The sequence below is a fragment of the Scyliorhinus torazame genome, chromosome 16 (assembly GCF_047496885.1).
Source record: "Scyliorhinus torazame isolate Kashiwa2021f chromosome 16, sScyTor2.1, whole genome shotgun sequence".
NCBI classification, from domain to species: domain Eukaryota; kingdom Metazoa; phylum Chordata; class Chondrichthyes; order Carcharhiniformes; family Scyliorhinidae; genus Scyliorhinus; species Scyliorhinus torazame.
This window is the reverse complement of record NC_092722.1, coordinates 76,100,181-76,126,876: the sequence shown is the minus strand read 5'-3', so window position 1 is coordinate 76,126,876 and position 26,696 is coordinate 76,100,181. Positions and strand designations below refer to the sequence as shown.

At 52.7% G+C, this 26,696-nt stretch overlaps 1 protein-coding gene across 1 annotated transcript; it reads right to left on the bottom strand.

The window, feature by feature from the left end:
- Positions 1-25: 25 nt before the first annotated feature.
- On the bottom strand, positions 26-26,696 carry LOC140392883 (protein FAM131B-like). The gene is made up of 5 exons (XM_072478642.1): positions 26,664-26,696; positions 26,448-26,541; positions 5,308-5,514; positions 3,616-3,753; positions 26-1,441 (listed from the first exon to the last, which is right to left on the bottom strand). The coding sequence occupies exons 1-5, from the start codon at positions 26,682-26,684 to the stop codon at positions 1,032-1,034; spliced, it is 870 nt and encodes a 289-aa protein (XP_072334743.1). The 5' UTR covers positions 26,685-26,696; the 3' UTR covers positions 26-1,031.

Below are 26,696 nucleotides of genomic sequence, written 5' to 3'. Positions count from 1 at the left end.
GAGGGAGGGGGAGACGGAGGGGGAAAGGGAGAGGGAGGAGGAAAGGGGAGGGAGGGGGAAAGGGGGAGGGAGGGGAAAGAGGGAGGGAGGGGGAAAGTGGGAGAAGGGAAGGAGGAGGGAGGATGGAGGGAGTGGGGAGGTAGGAGGGAGGGGCGAGCGAAGGGAAGGGGGTAGGGAAGGGGATGGAGGAGGGAGGGGACGGAGGGGGAGAGAAGGGAGGGGAAGGGGAGGAAGAGAGGAGGGGTAGAGAAAGGGAGTATGAGTGAGATAGAGAGAGGAAAAAAGGGTTGAGTAGGAAGGAGGGTGTAGATTCCACCTGGAAAGAGACAGAGCAAGGGAGGGAGAGAGAGAGAAAGAGGGAGAGTCTGTAGAAAGGTGGTCGTCAGGGAGCAGGGTGAGGAGGAGGGAGAGAGGGGGGAGGAGGGAGAGAGAGGGGGAAGGAGGAGGGAGAGAGTGGGGAGGAGGGAGAGAGAGGGGGAAGGAGGAGGGAGAGAGTGGGGAGGAGGGACGGGGGGAGAGAGCGAGAGAAGTTGTGTGTAGACTCACCCAAAGGAGGGAAAGAGGGATGGAAGGAAGGTGGCAGTTGGATAGGGAGAGGTAGGGTTTAGGCAGTGGACAGAGTGAGAGAAGGTGACAATTGCAGAGGGAGAGGTAGGGTTTAGGCAGCGGACAGAGTGAGAGAAGGTGACAATTGCAGAGGGAGAGGTAGGGTTTAGGCAGCGGACAGAGTGAGAGAAGGTGACAATTGCAGAGGGAGAGGTAGGGTTTAGGCAGCGGACAGAGTGAGAGAAGGTGACAATTGCAGAGGGAGAGGTAGGGTTTAAGCAGCAGACAGAGTGAGAGAAGGTGACAATTGCAGAGGGAGAGGTAGGGTTTAGACGGGGGGGGGGGGGGGGGCGGGCTCCATCGCTGCTGTTTTTACACACCCACCCCTCCCTTCCCAATTTCAGGAGACAGCAGATCGCTGAATCCAATCATGATCTTCCTCTCTCCGCACTCGCACTCCCTCACTCCCTCCCTCCCTCACTCGCTCACTCACCCTCCTCATCCTCAAAGGACTGCACCCCGCTCGAGGTGACATCAGAGACCTTGCGACCCGGAGGCAGCTCAGCCTGGTCACGAGGGGAGATCGACTCCGGGTCCTGCCCCAGAGAGGGGGACGTGGCGGGGGGCCGAGGGGTAGGCAATACCTCGGCTGGAGGGCAGTGAGCAGCCACGAGGGAGGGGGCGTCCGCTTGCTGGGGGGGCACCGAGGGAGGCAGCTGTCCCGCCGAGACGCTGAATTGGAGCTCCTGGTCTTCCAGGTGCTGGATCCCAGATGACAGGGTGGCCGGGGAATTCTCACTGGGACTCGGTTCCCAGACACCCGACGTGCTGAGGCAGTACATACCCTGCGTAACCAGCTGGGGCCAGGACTCCTGGAATAGCTGCAGGCACGAATCTGCAGGGAAAGAGGTATAGAGAGAGAGAGACAGAAGGAATGTGTGAGAGAGAGATAGAGAGAGACACACAATGGGTCAGAGAGAGAGGGGGAGAGAAACAGAGAGAGCCACGGACAGAGAGAGAGAGAGAGAGACGAAAGACAGCCAGAAAAGAAAGGAGAGGAAAGACGAGAGTGAAATGATGGAGACAGAGAGAACAGACAGACAGAGAGAGCGAGAGAACAAGACAGAAGAGGGAGATGGGAGACAAACAGACTGAGAGAGAGTCACAGAGAGGGAAAGACAGAGACACACACACAGCGGGAGACAGACACAGAGAGGTAGAGACAGAGAGGTAGAGATTCAGAGGGAGAAAGACAGAGAGAGAGAGGCACACAGAGGAGGAAGGCACAGAGAGTCAGACACACACAGAGACAGACACAAAGAGATAGAGACAAAGAGAGAGAGAGCCAGAGAGCAAAAGGTGAGAGAGAGAGAGAGGGAGTCAGAGAGAGAGAATATAGAGAGGGAGACACACAGACACAGAGAGAGAGAGGGGAATACAGAGAGAGAGAATCATAGAATTTACAGTGCAGAAGGAGGCCATTCGGCCCATCGAGTCTGCACTGGCCCTTAGAAAGAGCACCCCACCTAAGCCCACGCCCCCACCCTATCCCCACAACCCCGATGCCAATCAATAAAACTGAAGTTTAAAAATAAAAATGGTAAACTAGTCAACTTGCTCAAAAACATCTGAGTCCTTTCATCTGTCCTTTTTTATGACTAGGTTCTAATGTTTGTAATACAATTTTTAAAAATATGTTTTAGCATGTCTTCCCAGCAGCCAAATTTTAATTTTAATTCAACTGTAACAGAAATTGGTTTGGGAGAATTAGAAAAAGTGAAACTGATAGGTTTAATCACATTATTGTGAAATAGGAAACCTTTTCACCGTGTATTGAGTCATTTTGCGGCTTTTTAGAAAAAATAGGAATAGAAACACTTTATTCCTGTGGACAAAACCAAACCTTACAAACTTCATGGGTGGGATTCTCCGACCCCGCCCCCCGCTGGGTCGGAGAATCGCCGGGGGCTGGCGTGAATCCCGCCCCCGCTGGTTGCCGAATTCTCCGGCACCGGATATTCGGCGGGGGCGGGAATCGCGCCACGCCGATTGGCGGGCCCCCACCGGCGATTCTCCGGCCCCCGATGGGCCGAAGTCCCGCCGCTGTCAACCCACGCGAGCCGGCGTGGATTGAACCACCTTTGGGACGGCGGGACAAGGCGTCGCGGGCGGGCTCCGGGGTCCTGGGGGGGGGGGCGCGGGGCGATCTGGCCCCGGGGGGTGACCCCACGGTGGCCTGGCCCGCGATCGGGGCCCACTGACCCGCGGGTGGGCCTGTGCCGTGGGGCACTCTTTTCCTTCCGCCTTCGCCATGGTCTCCACTATGGCGGAGGCGGAAGAGACCCCCCTCCACTGCGCATGCACGGGGATGCCGTGAGCGGCCGCTGACGCTCCCCCGCATGCGCCGCCCGGCAAAGTAATTTCCCCGCCAGCTGGCGGGGCACCAAAGGCCTTTCCCGCCAGCCGGCGGGGCGGAAATCAGTCCGGCGCTGGCCTAGCCCCTCAAGGTGAGGGCTCAGCCCCCCAAGATGCGGAGAATTCCGCACCTTTGGGGCGGCGCGATGCCGGACTGATTCGCGCCGTTTTTGGCGCTGGTCGGCGGACATCGCGCCGATTGCGGAGAATCCCGCCCCATATTGCAGGCATATACTATCGTTCAGTCTGTTCTTTTGGGACCAACGGCCCTATTATCGTCAGTCACTCTGGCACGTTGCTGGAATGTCATACTCCTTATTGAAAAAGGAGCAGAGATCTGACTTAGACATAGAATTTACAGTGCAGTGACAGAGGGAGACAGAGGGAAAGACGAGAGAGACACAGAGAGACACGGAGAGACAGACAGAGAGATGGAGACAGACAGAGAGAAAAAGACGAGAGAGAGACAAAGAGAGAACACAGAGAGAGAGACAGAGAGCGAGACAGAGAGAGACTGAGAAAGATGATAGAGACAGAGAGAGAGGGGAAAATAGAGGGGAACACCAAGAGAGACAAAGAGACAGAGAGACAGGAGAGAGAGAGACAAACAGACAAAGGCAGAGAGAGGGATAGAGAGAGACGAGCGAGAGGTACCTTGCTGATCTGTGCTGTCAAGTCGTCCGTTCAGTTGTCCACCTTCCCCTGGGCTGGAGATATTACTGATTTCCTCACCGTCCATTGATGACCAGGCAATGAGAGTGGCTTCAGAAATAGCGAACTGTTTCATCACTCCTGATGCAGTAAAGGGCAGGAAGAGGGAGCAGGTTACACCACTAAGTGGGAGAAAGCCTGGGGCAGTGTAGAGGGAGCTTTACTCTGTATCTAACCCTGTGCTGTACCTGCCCTGGGAGTGTTTGATGGGGACAGTGTAGAGGGAGCTTTACTCTGTATCTAACCCCATGCTGTACCTGTCCTGGGAGTGTTTGATGGGGACAGTGCAGAGGGAGCTTCACTCTGTATCTAACCCCGTGCTGTACCTGCCCTGAGAGTGTTTGATGGGGACAGTGTAGAGGGAGCTTTACTCTGTATCTAACCCTGTGCTGTACCTGTCCTGGGAGTGTTTGATGGGGACAGTGTAAAGGGAGCTTTACTCTGTATCTAACCCCATGCTGTACCTGTCCTGGGAGTGTTTGATGGGGACAGTGTAAAGGGAGCTTTACTCTGTATCTAACCCCATGCTGTCCCTGTCCTGGGAGTGTTTGATGGGGACAGTGTAGAGGGAGCTTTACTCTGTATCTAACCCTGTGCTGTACCTGTCCTGGGAGTGTTTGATGGGGACAGTGTAAAGGGAGCTTTACTCTGTATCTAACCCCATGCTGTACCTGTCCTGGGAGTGTTTGATGGGGACAGTGTAAAGGGAGCTTTACTCTGTATCTAACCCCATGCTGTACCTGTCCTGGGAGTGTTTGATGGGGACAGTGTAGAGGGAGCTTTACTCTGTATCTAACCCTGTGCTGTACCTGTCCTGGGAGTGTTTGATGGGGACAGTGTAAAGGGAGCTTTACTCTGTATCTAACCCCATGCTGTACCTGTCCTGGGAGTGTTTGATGGGGCAGTGTAAAGGGAGCTTTACTCTGTATCTAGCCCCGTGCTATACCTGTCCTGGGAGTGTTTGATGGGGACAGTGTAAAGGGAGCTTTACTCTGTATCTAACCCCGTGCTGAACCTGTCCTGGGAGTGTTTGATGGGGACAGTGTAGAGGGAGCTTTACTCTGGATCTAACCCCGAGCTGTACCTGTCCTGGGAGTGTTTGATGGGGACAGTGTAAAGGGAGCTTTACTCTGTATCTAACCCCGTGCTGTACCCGTCCTGGGAGTGTTTGATGGGGACAGTGTAGAGGGAGCTTTACTCTGTATCTAACCCCGTGCTGAACCTGTCCTGGGAGTGTTTGATGGAGACAGTGTAGAGGGAGCTTTACTCTGCATCTAACCCCGTGCTGTACCAGTCCTGGGAGTGTTTGATAGGGACAGTGTAGAGGGAGCTTTACTCTGTAGCTAACCCCGTGCTGTACCTGTCCTGGGAGTGTTTGTTGGGGACAGTGTAGAGGGAGCTTTACTCTGTATCTAACCCCATGCTGTACCTGTCCTGGGAGTGTTTGATGGGGACAGTGTAGAGGGAGCTTTACTCTGTATTTAACCCTGTGCTGTACCTGTCTTGGGTGTGTTTGATGGGGACAGTGTAGAGGGAGCTTTACTCTGTATCTAACCCCGTGCTGTACCTGTCCTGGGAGTGTTTGATGGGGACAGTGTAGAGGGAGCTTTACTCTGTATCCAGCCCGTGCTGTACCTGCTGCGAATCTGGCCTCCTTCTCTCCATCGCTGAGGTCTGAGTATGTATCCACATCCATGGGTATTTCAGCGTTGATGTTTGGAGCTGGTAGTTGTTTGCTCCATCCCTGCCACTCGATCATGTGAGCCACGCGCCCGGAACCCATTGCTGTGGGTTTCGTGATGTGATTCTTCACCGTTTTAGACAGACCGCTGTGAAGGCGAACTGTGGACATCGTAAGAGATCGATCATTGCTCACCCTGTCCAACTCACAACCCTCCCACATCCCCCTGTACACTCTCTCCCCTATCACCGACTCTACCCAACCATTTAATCCCCTTCCACATCCCCCTGTACTCTCTCCCCTATCACCGACTCTACCCACCTATTTAATCCCCTCCCACATCCCCCTGTACACTCTCCCCTATCACCGACTCTACCCACCTATTTAATCCCCTCCCACATCCCCACGTACACTGACTCTACCCACTGTGGTAAACCACTGTTGCACCTATATTAGGTGATGTAAGGTAGGACCTGTACTACAGGTACGTTGGTAGTCCCTGCCTGCTGGCTCCGCCCAGTAGGCGGAGTATAAATATGCGTGTCCTCCATTCAGCAGCCATTTCGCCAGCTGCTGTGGGAGGCCACACATCTTAGAGCAATAAGGCCTCAGTTGTATCCTACCTGAGTCTTTGTACAATTGATCGTGCCTCAATTTATTGCTCTAAGGTTTTCAGAAGATGGACCTCCGTATCAAGCCGAACCCCTTGGCATCTGGATCCACAATAAAGTGATGCCAAAAAGGACTTTAATCACTGGCTAGCTTGTTTCGAGGCGTACATCAACTCGCCGCCAAGCCCTGTTCCAGAGGCTCAGAAAATACAGATCCTGTACTCGAGGTTGAGCTCCAGCGTCTTTCCGCTGATCCAGGACGCCCCGAACTGCGCCGAAGCCATGACACTTCTCAAGGAGAATTACGCCCAGAAGACGAACACGCTCTTCGCCAGGCACGTACTCGCCACTCGCTCTCAACTCCCTGGTGAGTCCACAGAAGACTTCTGGCAGGCCCGAATCCCACTAGTCCGGGACTGTGACGGTCAGGCCGTTACGGCCACGGAACATTCAAACCTCCTTATGCAGGACACTTTTGTTACGGGGATTGGGTCGGACCTCATACGCCAGCGACTTCTAGAGGGGGCCACGCTCGATCTCACAGAGACAAAGAAGCGAGCTCTCTATGACGGTCGCCTCACCCGATATCCAGGCCTACACCCCCAGCCGCACGGCCCACCCCTCCTACGCATCGTGGACCCCACAGACGGCCGCCCCAGCGGGGGCCTTACCCAGCCAATACGCCTGCACCATGCGCCAGTCAGTGAACCCCGGGGGTCCCCGATGTTACTTTTGCGGCCAGCAGAACACCCCCGCCAACGCTGCCCGGCCCGCGCTGCACTTTGTAAGGCTTGCGATAAGAAGGGGCACTTCGCCGCGGTGTGCCAGGCCCGCGCAGTCGCCGCTATCGCCCCCACCTCCCTCGTTTACAGACAATGGGCGATGCCACCTCCACCTCCACGGACCACGTGCGGCCAGTAGACGCCGCCATCTTCCCCCCCTCAGACCAAGCGCGGCCAGTGGGCGCCGCCATCTTCCCCTCCGCGCAGCACATGTGACCCATGGGAGCTGCCATCTTTTCCAACCCCCGCCACGTGCGGCCCATGGGCGCCGCCATTTTGTCCTCCCCAAGATCTTCAGGCGCCGCCATCTTGTCTCCCCCACGGCACATGGGCACCGCCAGCGTTCCAGGACCTGTGCCCCCCGGGCTCCCCATCATCCGACACCAGCAACGACCAACCATGACTCGCCTCAGTGACCATCGACCAGTCTCGACCGCACAACCTGGCTACTGCATCGGCCAGCGTTAAAATCGATGGACACATGAACTCTTGCCGGCTGGACTCCGGGAGCACCAAAAGCTTCATCCACCCGGATACAGTCACGCGCTGCTCCCTTGCGGTACACCCCGCCAATCAAAGAATCTCCCTGGCCTCCGGACCCCATTCCGTGGCGATCCGGGGGTACTGCACGGTCACGCTCACGTTGAATTCAGCGGCTTCCGCCTCTACGTCCTCCCCAACCTCTGCGCTGCCCTACTACTCGGCCTGGACTTTCAGTGCAACCTCCCCAGACTAACCCTGACATTCGGCGGGCCCCTACCACCCCTTACTGTGTGCGGCCTCGCGACCCTAAAGGTCGATCCACCTTCCCTCTTTGCAAATCTAACTCCGGATTGCAAACCCGTCGTCACCAGGAGCAGGCGGTACAGCACCCAGGACAGGACCTTTATCAAGTCCGAGGTCCAGCGGCTGCTTCGGGAAGGCATCACCGAGGCCAGCAACAGCCCCTGGAGAGCCCAAGTGGTAGTTGGTAAAACTGGGGAGAAACACAGAATGGTCATGGACTACAGCCAGACCATCAATCGGTACACGCAGCTCGACGCGTAGCCCCTCCCACGCATATCTGATATGATCAATCAGATTGCACAGTACCGGGTCTTCTCAACGGTAGACCTCAAATCAGCCTACCACCAGCTCCCCATTCGTAAATCGGACCGTCCATACACTGCCTTCGAGGCGGACGGTCGTCTCTTATCACTTCCTGGGTTCCCTTCGACGTCACCAACGGGGTCTCGGTCTTCCAAAGGGAGATGGACTGAATGGTCGACTGGTACGATTTGCGGGCCACCTTGCCGTACCTAGACAACGTCACCATCTGCGGCCACGATCAGCAGGACCACGATGCCAACCTTGCCAAATTTCTCCACACCGCCACTCTCCTCAACCTCACGGACAACAAAGAGAAATGCGTGTTCAGCACGAACCGATTGCTATGTGGTCCAGAACGGAGTTCTAGTGCCCGATCCCGACCGCATATGCCCCCTCATGGGGCTCCCCCTCCCCCACTGCCCCAAGGCCCTCAAACGCTGCCTGGGGTTCTTTTCATACTACGCCCAGTGGGTCCCAAACTATGCGGACAAGGCCCGCCCACTTATACAGTCCACCCAGTTTCCCCTGACGGTCGAGGCACAGCAGGCCTTCGCCCGTATCAGAGCCGATATCGCCAAGGCCGGGATGCACGCAGTAGACGAGACGCTGCCCTTTCAAGTAGAGAGCCACACATCGGACGTCGCCCTAGCCGCCACCCTCAATCAGGCAGGCAGACCCGTGGCATTCTTTTCCCGCACCCTTCATGCCTCAGAAGTTCGGCACTCGTCCGTTGAAAAAGAGGCCCAAGCTATCGTTGAAGCTGTGCGGCATTGGAGACATTACCTGGCCGGCAGGAGATTCACTCTCCTCACTGACCAACGGTCGGTTGCCTTCATGTTCAATAACACACAGCGGGGCAAGATCAAGAATGATAAGATCTTGAGGTGGTGGATCGAGCTCTCCACCTACAATTACGAGATCTTGTATCGCCCCGGTAAGCTCAACGAGCCCCCAGACGCCCTTTCCCGAGGTACATGTGCCAGCGCACAGGTCGACCGACTCTGGACCCTGCACGACAGTCTTTGTCACCCGGGAGTCATACGGTTGTACCATTTCATAAAGGCCCGCAACCTGCCCTACTACGTCGAGGAAGTACGGACAATCACCAGGAACTGCCAGGTCTGTGCGGAGTGCAAGCCGCACTTCTACCGGCCGGACCGGGTGCGCCTAGTGAAGGGATCCCGCCCCTTTGAAAGCCTCAGCATGGATTTTAAAGGGCCCCTCCCCTCCACCGACCGTCACACCTGTTTTCTCAGTGTGGTCGATGGGTACTCCAGATTCCCCTTCGCCATCCCATGCCCCGACATGACGTCTGCCACCGTCATCAAAACCCTCAACACAATCTTCGCTCTGTTCGGCTTCCCCGCCTACATCCACAATGACAGGGGATCCTCATTCATGAGCGATGAGCTGTGTCAGTTCCTGCTCAGCAGGGGTATCGCCTCCAGCAGGACGACCAGCTACAACCCCCGGGGAAACGGACAGGTAGAGAGGGAGAATGGGACGGTATGGAGGGCCGTCCAACTGGCCCTATGGTCCAGAAATCTCCCGGCCTCCCTCTGGCAGGAGGTCCTCCCTGATGCACTACACTCCATTCGGTCACTACCGTGCACCGCCACTAACAACACACCCCATGAACGTCTTTTTGCCTTCCCCGGGAAGTCCACATCCGGGGTGTCGCTCCCGACTTGGCTCGCAGCTCCAGGACCAGTCCTGCTCCGTAGGCACGTCCGCCTCCACAAGGCAGACCCGTTGGTGGAGAGGGTGCACTTGCTCCATGCCAACCCCCAGTATGCCTACGTGGCGTACCCCGACGGTTGCCAGGATACTGTCTCCCTCAGGGACCTGGCACCAGCAGGTTCCACATGCACACACACCCCCGGCCCGGCACCACCCTCCCCTCCCCCGGCGCTCCCAGCAGCAACCCTCCCGGGACCACCCATGTAATCATCTGCACATACACCAGGGACTGCAGCACAGATGTAACAGCCACAGCATCACTAGAGGGAGCATCAGAGACGGGTATAAAGGGTCGAGCCCAAGGCAGGATCCGCCTCTTTTAGAAGCACAGAGCTAGTGAGCAGCAGCACACAGGGATAGCTTAGCATAGGCCGTTTACCTTAGTTTCACTGGTGATACCTCTTGACTGTTTTACATCTAGTTGAGCTCTGGAAGCAGAACGAACCCTTTGAATAAAGTGTTTGTGTTTACTGTAAGTCTACAGTCGTTATTCAGAATTAGAGAATAACATATAGTACCAGGTGTGGTTTCAGCAAGCCAGCTAGACACCAGCAAGAGAAGAGAACTTAAACCAGACATTCGACCAAGGAAGGCCTCGCAGCATTCGGAGCCTTCAGATACCAATCGGCACGATGGACCCAATCCAACCTCCACGCCTGCTCCAGACCACTGGTAATACGCATTCCAATTGGAAACTTTTCATACAACAGTTCAAAATATATCTAGAAGCTAAGGATCTAACCTCAGCATCTGATGCCAGGAAGATAGCTTTGCTCTTATTCCTGGCAGGTCCACAGGCATTAGAAATATATAATTCCTTTACCTACCTGGAAGAGGAGGACAAGGGCAAGCTGGAAATAATCATCAAAAAATTTGAAACCCACTGTCAATCTGAAGTCAATGAGATATTTGAAAGATTCAAGTTCCCCGGGCGTTTACAAAAACCGGGAGAAGCTTTCAGCAGTTTTGTAACTGATTTAAAATTACTAGCTCAATCCTGCAACTTTGAAAACCTCCGTGACTCCCTCGTCAGAGACCAGATAGTCAATGGTATATCTGATGAGGGGCTTAGAAAATCCTTATTAAAACGAAAAGACCTAAATCTAGAAACAGCCATGCAAAGATGCTCTACTTATGAAAAAAGTAAAGAAGAATATGAGGAGCTTACTTACCGGGACCAAGGCCTTCACCACGAGGTCGAGCCCGTCAAAATGGTGGCCCAGGCGTCCAGAAGGCGCTCCTCTAGCGGCAATCCCGCGCGCGCGAACCTGGATGCAGGCCACACGCATGTGCAGTTCTCCCGAAGATTTGACACGGAAGAAAGGCCTACTGCGCATGCGCAAGCGTGGAGGGACAGCGTCATGACGTGTCCCCACTGCGGACACACCCACTTAAAAGGGCAATGTCCAGCTTCTGGAAAACAATGTTTAAAGTGTGGCAAATACAACCACTTTGCCTCACAGTGCAGAGCTGCACTGCAAATGAAGACAAGACAGAAGCACATGAACTTCAACGTAAAAAGCATAGACTCAACGGAGCACAAAAAAAACAATGATGAGTATTCCTCGGATGAGGACACCCTCGCTTGCGACAACTCGCTTGTTGTGGACACAATTGAGACAATTGAGGAACATGACGCAACAATCGCCGCGCCTCACCCGGTCAACAGCATTGATTCCAGCAGTGAATGGACTGCGACTGTGCAAGTCAATGACTTTCCATTAGTCTCCAAGCTTGACACGGGGGCCTCAGCTAACCTCCTCACTAGCAAAGATCTCCATTCGATTCCAGGAGACCATGAAATAATACCCGCTGCACGTCGGCTGAAGGACTACAACGGCAATCAGATCGCCTCAAAGGGATCGCGCCATCTCCGGGTGGACAACAAGACGATACGCAAGCAGCTACGATTCGAGATTGTAGATGACAATAAATCATCACTGTTAGGCGCTCAGGCCTGCAAAGACCTGCGGCTGGTGCAACACATTTACATTCACACCCAGGATCCATCAAGCCTGGAAGCTAAATTCCACAGCATGCTACAAGAATGCCCCGACATATTCAAAGGCATGGGCACCCTACCCTGCCAATACAAAATCATGCTGAAGGCAGACGCCAAACCCGTCATTCACCCGCCCAGGAGGGTTCCAACTCCACTGCGGGAGAAGTTGAAAGCGGAACTCAACAGACTGCAGTCACAAGGCATAATATCGCGAGTCACACAGCCGACTGACTGGGTTAGCTCCATTGTCTGTGTTAAGAAACCTTCTGGAGATCTTCGCGTATGCATAGACCCGAAGGACCTGAACCAGAACATTCGCCGGGAACACGACCCTATCCCCAAGCGTGAAGAGATCACATCTGAGATGGCGAATGCTCGTATCTTCACCAAACTCGACGCCTCGCAGGGGTTTTGGCAAATACAGCTCGATGATTCGAGCAGATTACTGTGTACGTTCAACACGCCATTCGCACGTTTCTGCTTCAATCACACGCCCTTTGGCATTATCTCTGTGTCAGAGATCTTCCACAGGATAATGGAGCAAATGACCGAGGGCATCGAGGGTGTCAGAGTCTATGTGGATGACATCATCGTCTGGTCCACCAATGAAGAACACCTCTGTCGTCTGAAGAAGGTGTTTCAGAGGATTCATAAATACGGTTTGAAACTGAACCAGGCAAAATGCACATTTGCAAAGGAGCCTGTAACCTTTTTGGGTGACACCATATCATCTCAGGGTGTCAGCCCTGATGAGGCGAAAATCGCTGCAATATGGACCATGAAGACGCCACACGACAAGAAGGCGGTGCTGCGATTTCTGAGCTTCGTCAACTTCCTCGGCAGGTTCATCCCAAACCTGTCCGCACGGACGGTAGCTTTACGCAATCTCCTACGAAAGACCACTGCGTTTGAGTGGACACAACGTCACCAAAATGAATGGGTGGATCTCAAATAACAACTGACGAGGGCACCGACCCTTGCTTTCTTTGACGCAACCAGACCCACCAAGATCTCCACTGACGCCAGCCAGGACGGAATTGGCACCGTTCTCCTCCAACAGGCCGACCAGTCTGACTGGGTCCCGGTGACATACGCGTCCAGGGCCATGACCGCAACTGGGTGCAGATGTGCACAAATCGAAAAAGAATGTCTCGGACTCCTCACTGGGATCCTGAAGTTCCATGACTATGTGTACGGCCTGCCCACGTTCATAGTGGAAACTGACCACAGGCCGTTGGTCCATATCATAGACAAGGATCTAAATGACATGACACCTCGTCTGCAGTGCATCATGATGAAGCTGCGAAGGTATGATTTCACCCTAGTATACACTCCAGGAAGAGATCTTGCCATTGCCGATGCACTGTCCCGATCAATTGGCACTGACAACGCACCATCAGCCCCTATCAGAGAAATCGAGGCCCAAACACAGTTATGCATGGAGAATTTGCCTGCTTCGGATGAGAAGCTTTGCCTAATCCGACAGGAGGCGCAGAAAGATGTAACCTTACGGAGGGTGCTGCACCTACTCCAGCGTGCTTGGACGAGGGGACAATGTCCACAATTTCAGAATGTCAAGTCAGAACTGATTGAAGTTGACGGCCTGCTGCTACGCAATGTGCAGATTGTGCTTCCGGCCACACTCCGCGCCGAGAGCTACGTAAGATTCATAAAGGCCACCTAGGAATTGAGAAATGCAAAAGGCGAGCACGACAGGCTGTGTACTGGCCCGGCATGAATCAAGACAAAACGGACATGGTCATGACATGTGACACCTGCCAAAGACATCAACCCGCACAGTGTAACGAACCACCGCAGCAACACAAACTCACAATGGCACCGAGGACAAAACTGGGCATTGACCTATTTCATGCCACAGGGTGTGATTACGTCTTGATCATGGACTATTACTCAAACTATCCGGAGGTACTGAAACTCCATGATCTCACGTCTTCATCTGTCATCAAGGCCAGGAGACATTCGAGCGACATGGAATCCCGCGTGTGGTGATGTCAGATAATGGTCCCTGCTTCGCGAGCTGGGCATGGAAAGAGTTCTCAGACCGCTACAACTTTCGGCATGTGACATCCAGTCCGCGCTACCCACAGTCAAATGGGAAAGTGGAAAAGGGTGCCCACATTGCCAGCCACGGTGATCAGGCAGGAGGCACCGCACGGTCCTACATTGTCAAGTCGTCGGCGGGAGTACTCTTTCGCCGTAACCGCCGGGATCTGTTAATGCTTCGGCCTACAATGACTAAGTCCATTAGTCCACAGGACGTTCCTCGCCACACAACGTCAGACAGTACTCTTGATGACATCAAACTGTCATCCCCACCACCACCGTTAAGACGCTCCAGCAGAAGCCGTAAGGCAGCTGGCCGGCTAGATTTGTAACGACACTTCAACACACCCACAAGACAGATATGGACATTTCTCACGATGGACTCACAACACAGTTAATTGTTTCTGTATCACTTTATCATTTTCGCAGTGTGCAGCTTTGCTTATTCTCACCACTTGTTATGTCCAGTTTTCTTGAGGCCAGTCTGAAAACATATCAAGTCAAAAGGGGGGGGATATTGTAGCCACCTAAAATGGCTGATTCCCTATTAATTTGGCCAAAACCCGATTTAAAATGGCTAACCGAAAAGGCTGCTGGGAAAAGCAGCCAACAGGACACAAACGGACAGCTGCAGACAGAATAGCGTATTCGGCTCTGGGGAAGTCGGCCCAGATCGATACTCAAGACCATTAGCAGCACATCAACCCAGACATCTGCAGTTTAATCGGCTATCCCCAGGAACAATTGCAACATATTTGCAATTGAATGCCGGCCAGACCTGTCGGCGCCAGCAGTGGCCGAGACAAAGACAGGTGAACGACCACCCCCCCGATCGAGGAATCGCCTCGCAATTGGACGTATCGAACCCAGTGATTGGGAACAAGTCCAATCACTTGGGACTCAGGGTCAAGGGCCGCCCCGAGAGGCGGGAAGCCCCTGGGCCCTATAAAGTGAGGGGCCAAGTTCAGATCGCTCTCTCTCTCCCTTCTTCTCCTGCTCGAGGCCTTCGCAAGAACATCGACCAGAAACAGTAAGTCTGACTCCAGCGATCGCTACCCGATAAAGACTCCTAGCCATCGACCTGTATCAGCCTTTTGAATCCCGCGGGCCAGATCCGATTCGATAAGCCATTCGTTTCCCTGACCTGGTGGGCCCTTCCTAAAGTTAAGTATTGGCCAGTAGTGGTAGGTTTTGATATAGATAGTAGGATTATTGTGTAAACATTACTTGTTGTACATAATAAATGACCGTTGATTTCAATCTTACGAAGCGGTGTGCTGACTTATTAATCATAACTCGAGCTTGAACCACGTGGCGGTATCCGAAAGATACCTGGCGACTCGTGAGCAAAGATGACATAATCAGAGCTAATAAACTAAGGCTAAAAAGAGCAACATAATTGGCGACTCCGCCGGGACCCGACATAGAAGTGGAAAACCACTCCGGGAGAACCCCAATAATTTGAATGGAATCCAATCGGAAACAAAAACGAAAAAAAAAACCCACAAGCGTTCAAGCGGTTCTGGTTAATAATTCACAATTTGGAAGTGTGTGTATGCATGCGAAACTAACAGGGTTATAAGGTAAAACTGATAGATTTTGTTGCGTCAAAACTGTCGGAAGTCGGTATTTTCGGAAATTAGCGCAAGCCGTACCTGCATCTACGACACCACCTCAGCCCCCTGTTCCAAATTTGAACGTAGCGAGCAGATAAGAGAGATGGCCATGCAGGCAATGCAGGCAATGCAACGCCTCATGAACCCCGAGGAATTTGCGGTCGCAGCGACCAGCAGCAGTAGAGTGGGACAGTGTCCCATTTGGGAAGTGGAAATTCGCAAATTTCTGCAGGGCAAAGGATGGCCCATGTGGAATGATTTCTGCAATAATGACGATTCAGGCCCCGGAAGCATAGGGCATACTTGGTGGGAGAACCTGAGTGAGATCCACAAAAAGAGTTTAGGAAAAGCACGCAAGCCGATGGCAATTGTGTCCTGTCTGGCACAATTGCGAGGCACAGAGGAGGTCGTCAGGACGCTCCGCAAAGCAATAGAAGGCATACATCGTATGAGTAAAATCGATGTATGCGAGATGGAAAAAGAGAACCTGGAATTGAAAAGGCAGTTAGAAGCCAAGGACGAAGAGGTGGCTGACGCCAAACGGGGTCACCAGTCTTGTCTGGCGCATTTAAGCAGTTTCCAGTCCCAGTATGAGAAGGCTTATCAGGACACGCAGAGTGCAGTCTTGGTAAAGAAAGAAACAGAGAAGCAGGTGGAGACGCTACAGAAGCAATGCAGTGATCTCAAGGCAGCCTTGAGAGCGCTCCACGCTGCAACCACGGAACAAAGGCAGAGCACCATAGACCAGGCGAAGTGCCGGAAGCAAATTGCAGACCTGCAAGCAATGCTTTCTGTGCAAAAGGGATTCCAAGAAACCTTTGGGGAAAAATTAGACCAGGAAGACGGCCCTGATTGGGGAGAACTGCAAGAGACAGCGCAGAGATATGTTCAGGGAGCATGTGCGCAGGGAAAACCCCAAAGGAGGAGAGCACCCCCACCCCCCACACAGCAGGGAATACAGGCTCCCATGAACCCTGTAACAACCCACCGCACCGCCACAGCAGACGAGGCGGAGGTCTTATATTCCACCCCCCTCACAGTGACCCAACTACGGGACGCGTGTGCGAAAATCACACCGTTCCTCCCCGCTTCAGACCCACACCATTTCTTTGCCACCGTCAAACACCAGGCGACCATGTACGGCCTGGATGAGAAAGAGCAGGTAAAGCTCACGGTCCTCAGCTTAGACCCATCGGTCGCAGCAGCCCTTCCCGACCCACAGAATGTAGGAGGAGGCACCCTTGCAGAAATGCACGCAGCGATCCTAGATGCGATCGGGTACAACCGGGGCAACCCCGTAGACGGTCTGAATAAATGCAGACAGAAGAAGTCTGAGCACACCACAGCGTTCGCAGGACGCTTGTGGATTCACTTTGAAGCCGTTTTCGGAAATGTAGATCGTGCCCATTTGTCCGCAGACAATATGGCCAAGTGGACCCGCACCCTTATCTCCCATGCCACGGAAGCAGGACAGAATGCCTGTAATAATTATGACCCCTCGGAGGAGGCTCATAATGAGAAGTGGGTGGTCAAAAGATTGTCCCGCGTTTGGGAACAAGCGGCTCACGGTAAACCCGCAGCTAGAACCCCCGAGGAATGTGCAGGCAGTAAGAACCACTCTCCACAACCCCGCCTGGGTAAACGAGGGAACGAGCAGCCTCCCAGCAAAACCGCAAGAGTGCTACAATTGCGGACAGTTGGGGCATTTTGCCAAAGAATGCAAGGCTCCTAAAAAACCACAGAAAGCCCAACAGACAGGCACTCTCAATAAGAAAAAGGCAGAGCCCATACATAGCGTTAGTGCCCAGTCCGATCAGACAGACTTGACCGGAACGGACTGACGGTGTACAGGCTCCCCCAGCTGGGTCTGCGATACCCTGTGTAGCACCGTCAATATGACGTGAGGCAGGTTGAGGTAATGTCAATTGAAGGCTTTATTAAGCAGAACTTTATCCCCAGCAGCGTGGTTACAGAATGCAGCTGCTGAGGGAAATGGAGGGAAAAACTGGGTTCTTATACCGGCATTTCTGGGTGGAGTCCAGTAGGTGGCAGATCCTATCAGGACCTGGCATCCCTCCACCAATAGCCTGTCGACACGTGGTGTACCGTATTACCCCTAATACATACCACCACACCCTGTGGGATAGGTCAGGACGACCCGTAGTCGCAGCAAAGGTTAGGGGACGGCCGATCGAGCTTCTCTGGGACACAGGAGGGTCCCGCACAACCTTAAATTCCTCCACCCTTGGTAAGGACACGTGGCCCACCACAGCCACTATCACCCTCAGCGGCTTCACAGGCCACTCACAACAGGGACATATCACAACCCCTGTACCCATCCAAATCGGCACCATTAATACAAAACACCCCGTAGTGTTAGTTGACCTGCCCCCAACAGCAGAGCACATTTTGGGGATCGACTTCATGAATTCTCACCACCTCTCTTTCGATCCAGTCAACCAGTGTGTCTGGAAGATGGCGAAATCCGCTAGAGCCCCCGCAATGCTCAATAGAGGGGATTATATGAACAAAATTAGCGCAGTAGGCGAGTTTTGGTTCAACCCCACTACACTCAGCACGGACCGACAGTCCTGCAAAAGAACAGGGCAGCATTCGCGACCCACAAGCACGACTGTGGACGGATGACCGGTTCCGTACAAATAACAGGACCGGACCCTAGACCCCAGAAACAGTACGGATTCCCCCTAGAAGCAGAGGGAGAAATCGTCAAGATTATAGAAAGTTTATTAGAGCAGGGTGTCCTAAGACCGGTAGCCTCTACTAATAATGCCCCGATTTGGCCAGTAAGAAAACCCGACGGATCATGGCGTTTAACCATTGATTATCGGGAACTCAATAAAGTCACCCCCGCAGCAGCCCCCACCGTTGCAACAACGAGACCATGCTCAAACAGGGACTCCATGCCCGATATTTCACGGTTTTGGACGTCAGTAATGGATTCTGGTCCATTCCATTGGCAAATACATTCCAGTATAAATTTGCCTTCACTTTCAGAGCGCAGCAGTACACGTGTGCCTGCCACAAGGCTTCCACAACTCCCCCTCCATTTTCCACCGACAGCTGGCAAATGGACTTGCAAAATTTTCTCGCCCCGAATGTCTGGTACAGTATGTAGACGATCTACTACTGCAGACAGACACGAAGGAAGAGCACATTGAGCTTCTGTCCGAACTCCTGGAATTACCACATTCCATTGGCTGTAAAGTCAACCCCAAAAAGGCCCAGATATTGGAAGAAAAAGTGGTATATTTGGGTACTATTATCACACACGGCAAACGCGAGATTGAGCACAAAAGAATTGACTCGATCGCTAAATTGGTCGTTTTTAGGACTGGTTGGCTACTGCCGAAACCACATTGACGGTTTCGCCAGCAAGGCAGCGCCCCTCTCAGACCTCCTAAAGAAAGGAGCCCCCTGGGAGTGGCTTCCGCAGCATACGGATGCTGTGGAATCATTAAAACAGGCACTCATAGCCGCCCCCGCACTGCAAGTTCCAGACCCGCTTTCCCCTTACGCCATAGAGGTAGCGACCACAGACCGCACCCTTTCAGCCGTGCTCCTGCAGGAACGGCACGACCAGCTAAGACCCGTGGCTTATGCCTCCCGAATTTTAGATGCTGTGGAGCAGGGATTCTCAGCCTGTGAGAGGCACCTGCTCGCAGTTTTCTGGGCAGTCCAGTACTTTTCATACATTACCGGACTGAACCCCATCACCATTCTGACCGAGCACACCCCCACCCAACTTTTACTAGACGGACGACTTAAAGACGGTACCGTCAGCCAAATCCGCGCTGCTAGGTGGACCCTTCTCTTACAAGGACAGGACATCACAGTCAAACGGACAAAGACTCACACATACTTAGCGGACAATCTACAATACCCCGGAACCCCCCATGAGTGTGAAATCATCTCGCCCCACCATAATACAGGCCCCTTTATAGCTAAAACACCCCCCAGAAAACTAGCCACTCCATCTCAGAACCCACCTCACCCGGACACGTGTGATCCTATTAGGATCTATGTGGATGGATCTTCCACAATCCTGGATGGGCAACGCATAACAGGTTGTGGGATTTATGTGGAGGACGCGCAGGGACGCGCCCTCGAGGAAATAGCACTAAAATTACCCGGACACTGAGGCGCGCAGACAGCAGAGCCTGTGGCCATCGCGTACATAGTAGACCACCCCGATTCCTTCCCCAGCCCAGCAGACATATATTCAGACAGCCTATACGTCTGCAACAGCCTCACTGAATTTCTGCCCCTCTGGGAAACAAGAGGATTTGTTTCCGCGGATGGGAAACCCCTCCCCTCAGCCCCATTACTCCGCCATATTCTGGAAAAGGCCAAGAACAGGACTTTTGGCATTATAAAAGTCCGCAGCCACCATCGTTCCTCCCCCCCTGGAAATGTAAAAGCCGACGCACTGGCTAAGGCAGGATCCAGGCATGGGCACTTTTGGAAGCCCCCCGAGAGCGCCCCAGTGAGTGCGCCAGTGAGTGCAGTTCAGGTCGCGCAGACTAGGATCGAAGATCTAGGAGAGGCCCAGAAGCAGGATAGCGCTCTCACTGAAATCGTGAAAGGGAAGTTTCCAGCCTCCTACGAAAGGTACAGAAATACAATAACCACATATGACGGTGTGGTGCTAAAGGATACCCTTTATGTAGTTCCTGAGCAGGATAGGAACCAAATGGTCTGTTTATTCCATGATGGTCATGGACAGGGAATCGAACCCACCACAGCCCACCTCAAACAGCTTTGTTGGGGGCCTAATCTCAAAGAGGATGTATCCCATTACATTGAGAATTGCCTCATCTGCGCTCAGAACAACCCAGATAGGTATGCCAAAAAGGCACATCTCAGCCACACCCGACCCGTTAACGGCCCCTGGACTAACCTCCAGATCGATTTTATAGGTCCATTGCCCCCTTGCAGGAATGGCTATAAATATGTTCTGGTGGTCATTGACACTTTTACAAAGTGGGTGGAAGCATTTCCAGCCCGCACCAACACCGCGAAAACCACCGCCAAGATCCTAACCCACCACATCTTTACAAGATGGGGACTCCCCCGCAGTATTGAATCGGACCAAGGTTCTCACTTTACGGGACGGGTCATGCGGAACGTCCTCACGATATTTTGCATAACCCAAAAATTTCACATTGCGTACCACCCTCAGTCGAGTGGTATAGTGGAGCGCATGAATCGGACCCTAAAAACCACCCTCCGAAAAATGGTCCAGCAGAACAACACCACTTGGGATTCTGTCCTCCCCTTTGCGCTGATGGTTTTGCGTAACACTGTTTCCACCTCCACAGGTTTCACCCCACACACCCTCATGACCGGATGCCCCATGAAAGGGACAGAGTACTTGTTGGGTTTAGACCTGACCAGCCCTGAAGTTACGGCCCTCACCCACGAGAAAGCCATTGAACAATTACTTGCGAATGTAAAAACGGCTCAGTTAGCAGCCGCTGTTAAACTGGGCACTAAAAGAAAACAGAGCAAGGCCTGTTTTGCTAAGGCAGTACATGCTACAGAGTATAATATAGGACAGCAAGTGATGTTGTCCGTGTATAACCCCAGCACATTCCTGTCTCCGAAATACTCGGGTCCGTACTCCATTACGGACAAAATAAGCCCGTCGGTATATAAAATCAAATACCAAAATGGTAAGACTGCATGGTTTCACATAAACCAACTAAAGGTTTATGGAGCACAGTCAAGCCACGCCCACCACGTCATGCTTGACGCAGCAGATCAAACCCCGCCCACAGCCAACGTAACCACACTCACCCCTTCCACGTCCAACCCAGACACGGACGCGCCCCCGACTCCACCCACAAACTTTACACTCCGCCCCGGAACGCCCACAGACTGCAGCAGCACAGATAGCGACTGTGACTCTGACGACAGCCACAGCACACCTCCCTACCATCCTGGTCCCACACCCAGCAACTCCGACTTCGACTCCAGTGACCCCTTCCTCATCACTTTCCTAAACAAACCACACCACCGACCACCGAACGACACGGATGACCCCGACTTTATCCCCACTCAACTCGACGAACGCCATTGGCACCGTGACAACTCCTACAGACTCGTCCGCAACGACGAAAGCAACCCCAACTCACACCACGCAGCCCTCTCAACATTAATTCACTCCAGAATTTGGCACCCGGGAGGAGGGGACGACCCCGACTCAGAGGGAGTCACATATAGTGACCAATTATAAGGGAATAATTGGCCCCGCAGGACAGACACACTAACACACCGGATATTAAACCAAGGTAGTTACAGATACTATGCTTGTTTTACAGAACTCCAGAAGCTCCAGAACCGGAGAAAACAGAGAACACAAAGAATGTCAAAGAAAGAGGACAGCCATGAGGACTTCTTTCATCGTGATCAACATCTTTTATTTGGACACTTGGTTGTGCGGGAACGCGGACCCCATTACTCCAAACCCCCCTGCCGTTAACGCTTCACTGCCCCGTAGTACCGAGGGCCCAGCCACGCTGCATTATCCTGGTGTGCCAAGTTCATAACTTGGTACTCCCTGTCGTATGTTATTGAGGCACTGTTAGCATTGGCCATACTCTGCTGTGCAGTACAGACCATGCACCTCCGCAAGTGGAAAAGGAGAGCGTACCGCACTCGAACCCCGGTATATCGGATCCGATCCCCGATATTCGGTTATGACCAGACCCCAGACCCCCGCGACCTATGAAACCAGAATAATAAAACATGCACTTGCATTTTTCCTGTAAATAAAAAGATGTACAAAACTTTCATGAAAAAAAAAATGTATGATCCTGAGCTTGACTGCCAAGCTAGGAAAGAATATATGGAATGTTGTGATTGTTGTTGTATGTTTTAGAGAGATAGGATTATGCAATGCTTGATGAGTGTATTTAGGTAAAATTAGAGGTTCCAAGTTTTATTTTGTAGATACATGCCCCTGCCTGACATAGCGCCCTCAAGAATTGTTTAGGTAAATTTTTGTGCATAGCTAGTGTCAGAGTAGTGGCCATGTAGGAGGTGCCCCCCCCACCGGTCAGGGAACGGAAAGGACAAAATGTATGTGATCCTTCACGCTTCGCGTTAGGATCACAAGGAGGGTCTGTAGCCACCAAAAATGGCTGATTCCCCATTAATTTGGCCAAAACCCGATTTAAAATGGCTAACCGAAAAGGCTGATGGGAAAAGCAGCCAACAGGACACAAACGGACAGCTGCAGACAGAATAGCGTATTCGGATCTGGGGAAGTCGGCCCAGATCGATACTCAAGACTATTAGCAGCACATCAATCCAGACATCTGCAGTTTAATCGGCTATCCCCGGGAACAATTGCAACATATTAGCAATTGAATGCCGGGCCAGACCTGTCGGCGCCTGCAGTGGCCGAAACAAAGGCAGCTGAGCGACCACCCTCCAATCGAGGAATCGCCCCGTTATTGGACGTATCGAACCCAGTGATTGGGAACAAGTCCAATCACTTGGGACTCAGGGTCAAGGGCCGCCCCAGGAGGCGGGAAGCCCCTGGGCCCTATAAAGTGAGGGGCCAAGTTCAGATCGCTCTCTCTCTCCCTTCTTCTCCTGCTCGAGACCGTCGCAAGAACATCGACCAGAAACTGTAAGTTTGACTCCAGCGATCGCTACCCGATAGAGACTCCTAGCCATCGACTCGTATCAGCCTTTTGAATCCCGCGGGCCAGATCCGATTCGATAAGCGCTTCGTTTCCCTGACCTGGTGGGCCCTTCCTAAAGTTAAGTATTGGCCAGTAGTGATAGGTTTCGATATAGATAGTAGGATTATTGTGTAAGCATTAATTGTTGTATATAATAAATGACCGTTGATTTCAATCTTACTAAGTGTGTGCTGACTTATTAATCATAACTCGAGCTTGAACCACGTGGCGGTATCAGAAAGATACCTGGCGACTCGTGAGCAAAGGTGACATAATCAGAGCAAATAAACTAAGGCTAAAAAGAGCAACAATATAGGGATCTGTACATCTGTACTTACATCTGCACATACACCAGGGACTGCAGCACAGATGTGGCAGCCACAGCATCACTAGATGGAGCATCAGAGACGGGTATAAAGGGTCGAGCCCAAGGCAGGATCCGCTTCTTTTAGAAGCACAGAGCTAGTGAGCAGCAGCACACAGGGATAGACTAGCATAGGCCGTTTACCTTAGTTTCACTGGTGATACCTCTTGACTGTTTTACATCTAGTTGAGCTCTGGAAGCAGAACGAACCTTTCGGTTAACTGTAAGTCTACAGTCGTTGGGATTAAAGAATTATTCAGAATTAGAGAATAACATACATCCGTCCTCCCCCTGCCCACGCCCGAGGATGAAGAGGATTTCGGCACGCTCCTGGAGTCACCGAAGACCAGACCAGCATCGGCATCGCCGCCACCACTCCGTCGCTCCCAGCGGCACATCAAGGCCCAGGATCGGTTAAACCTCTAACTGGTTCACTGGACTTCAAAAGACATTTTTTTACTCACTAAAATTGTACATGTACAATTCAGTTGTTGTAGATAATTCTCCACCACCCCCGCTGGACTCAATTTTAACAGGGGGTGAATGTGGTAAACCACTGTTACGTACAACGGCAGTCCCTGCCTGCTGGCTCCACCCAGTAGACAGAGTATAAATATGCGCGTCCTCCGTGCAGTAGCCATTTCGCCAGCTGCTGTGGAAGGCCACACATCTTAGAGCAATAAAGCCTCAGTTGTATTCAACTCTCGTCTTTGTGCAATTGATCGTGCATCACCCACCTATTTAATCCCCTCCCACATCCCCCTGTATACTCTCCCCTATCACTGACTCTACCCACCCATTTAATCCCCTCCCACATCCCCCTGTATACTCTCCCCTATCACTGACTCTACCCACCCATTTAATCCCCTCCCACATCCCCCTGTACACTCTCCCCTATCACTGACTCTACCCACCCATTTAATCCCCTCCCACATCCCCCTGTACTCTCTCCCGTATCACTGACTGTACCCACCCATTTAATCCCCTCCCACATCCCCCTGTACTCTCTCCCGTATCACTGATTCTACCCACCCATTTAATCCCCTTCCACATCCCCTGTACACTCTCCCCTATCACTGTCTCTACCCACCCATTTAATCCCCTCCCACATCCCCCTGTACACTCTCTCCCGTATCACTGACTCTACCCACCTAGTTAATCCCCTCCCACATCCCCCTGTACACTCTCCCGTATCACTGACTACCCACCTATTTAATCCCCTCCCACATCCCCCTGTACACTCTCCCGTATCACTGACTCTACCCACCCATTTAATCCCCTCCCACATCCCCCTGTACACTCTCCCCTATCACTGACTCTACCAACCTATTTAATCCCCTTCCACATCCCCCTGTACACTCTCCCGTATCACTGACTACCCACCTATTTAATCCCCTTCCACATCCCCTGTACACTCTCCCCTATCACTGACTCTACCCACCTATTTAATCCCCTTCCACATCCCCTGTACACTCTCTCCCCTATCACTGACTCTACCCACCCATTTAATCCCCTCCCACATCCCCATGTACTCTCTCCCCTATCACCGACTCTACCCACCTATTTAATCCCCTCCCACATCCCCTGTACGCTCTCCCCTATCACTGACTCTACCCAGTATTTAATCCCCTTCCACATCCCCTGTACACTCTTCCCTATCACTGACTCTACCCACCTATTTAATCCCCTTCGACATCCCCATGTACACTCTCCCGTATCACTGACTCTACCCACCTATGTAATCCCCTCCCCATCCCCCTGTACACTCTCCCGTATCACTGACTCTACCCACCCATTTAATCCCCTCCCACATCCCCCTGTACACTCTCCCCTATTACCGACTCTACCCACCTATTTAATCCCCTCCCACATCCCCTGTACGCTCTCCCCTATCACTGACTCTACCCAGTATTTAATCCCCTTCCACATCCCCTGTACACTCTCCCCTATCACTGACTCTACCCACCTATTTAATCCCCTTCGACATCCCCATGTACACTCTCCCATATCACTGACTCTACCCACCTATTTAATCCCCTCACACATCCCCCTGCACACTCTCCCGTATCACTGACTCTACCCACCTATTTAATCCCCTTCCACATCCCCCTGTACCCTCTCCCCTATCACAGACTCTACCCACCTATTTAATCCCCTTCCACATCCCCCTGTACGCCCTCCCCTATCACCGACTCTACCCACCTATTTAATCCCCTCCCACATCCCCTGTACACTCTCCCCTATCACCGACTCTACCCACCTATTTAATCCCATCCCACATCCCCCTGTACACTCTCCCCTATCACCGACTCTACCCACCTATTTAATCCCCTTCCACATCCCCTGTACACTCTCCCCTATTACCGACTCTACCCACCTATTTAATCCCATCCCAGATCCCCCTGTACACTCTCCCGTATCACTGACTACCCACCTATTTAATCCCCTTCCACATCCCCTGTACACTCTCTCCCCTATCACTGACTCTACCCACCCATTTAATCCCCTCCCACATCCCCCTGTACACTCTCCCCTATCACCGACTCTACCCACCTATTTAGTCCCCTTCCACATCCCCTGTACACTCTCTCCCCTATCACTGACTCTACCCACCCATTTAATCCCCTCCCACATCCCCATGTACTCTCTCCCCTATCACCGACTCTACCCACCTATTTAATCCCCTCCCACATCCCCCTGTACACTCTCCCCTATCACCGACTCTACCCACCTATGTAATCCCCTCCCACATCCCCTGTACGCTCTCCCCTATCACCGACTCTACCCACCTATTTAATCCCCTTCCACATCCCCTGTACACTCTCTCCCCTATCACTGACTCTACCCACCCATTTAATCCCCTCCCACATCCCCCTGTACACTCTCCCCTATCACCGACTCTACCCACCCATTTAATCCCCTCCCACATCCCCCTGCACACTCTCCCCTATTACCGACTCTACCCACCTATTTAATCCCCTTCCACATCCCCCTGTACTCTCTCCCGTATCACTGACTCTACCCACCCATTTAATCCCCTCCCATTTAATCCCCTCCCACATCCCCCTGCACACTCTCTGCTGTGACGTTTTTGCTGAGACTGATCCTGGGTACCTGACAGTGAAGATTTGGCCAGAGCTCCAACACCGTAGGGGTTCGAGTTCCTCTTCAGCGACGGCAGGATCGAGGTGGTGTCCTCCATGGAGAGCTGGGTTGGGGTAAGAGAGAGTTAGGGAGGGTTAGCAGGCGATGAGCACGAGAGGTTCACATGATCGGAGACCCTGATGTTTTACCCCTGCCGCAACCCAGACAACCCTGGTGTGTACTCACATTGATCCCGTCCCAAGACATCTCCGTGCGCGT

Excerpts from the sequence above, each read along its gene's own strand:
- LOC140392883 (XM_072478642.1), bottom strand. The coding sequence starts at position 26,684 with ATGTCTTGGGACGGGATCAAT. Across the intron at positions 5,515-26,447 it reads GGCCAAATCTTCACTGTCAG|TTCGCCTTCACAGCGGTCTG; the intron begins GTACCCAGGATC and ends CGATGTCCACAG. Across the intron at positions 1,442-3,615 it reads TGACAGCACAGATCAGCAAG|ATTCGTGCCTGCAGCTATTC; the intron begins GTACCTCTCGCT and ends CTTTCCCTGCAG.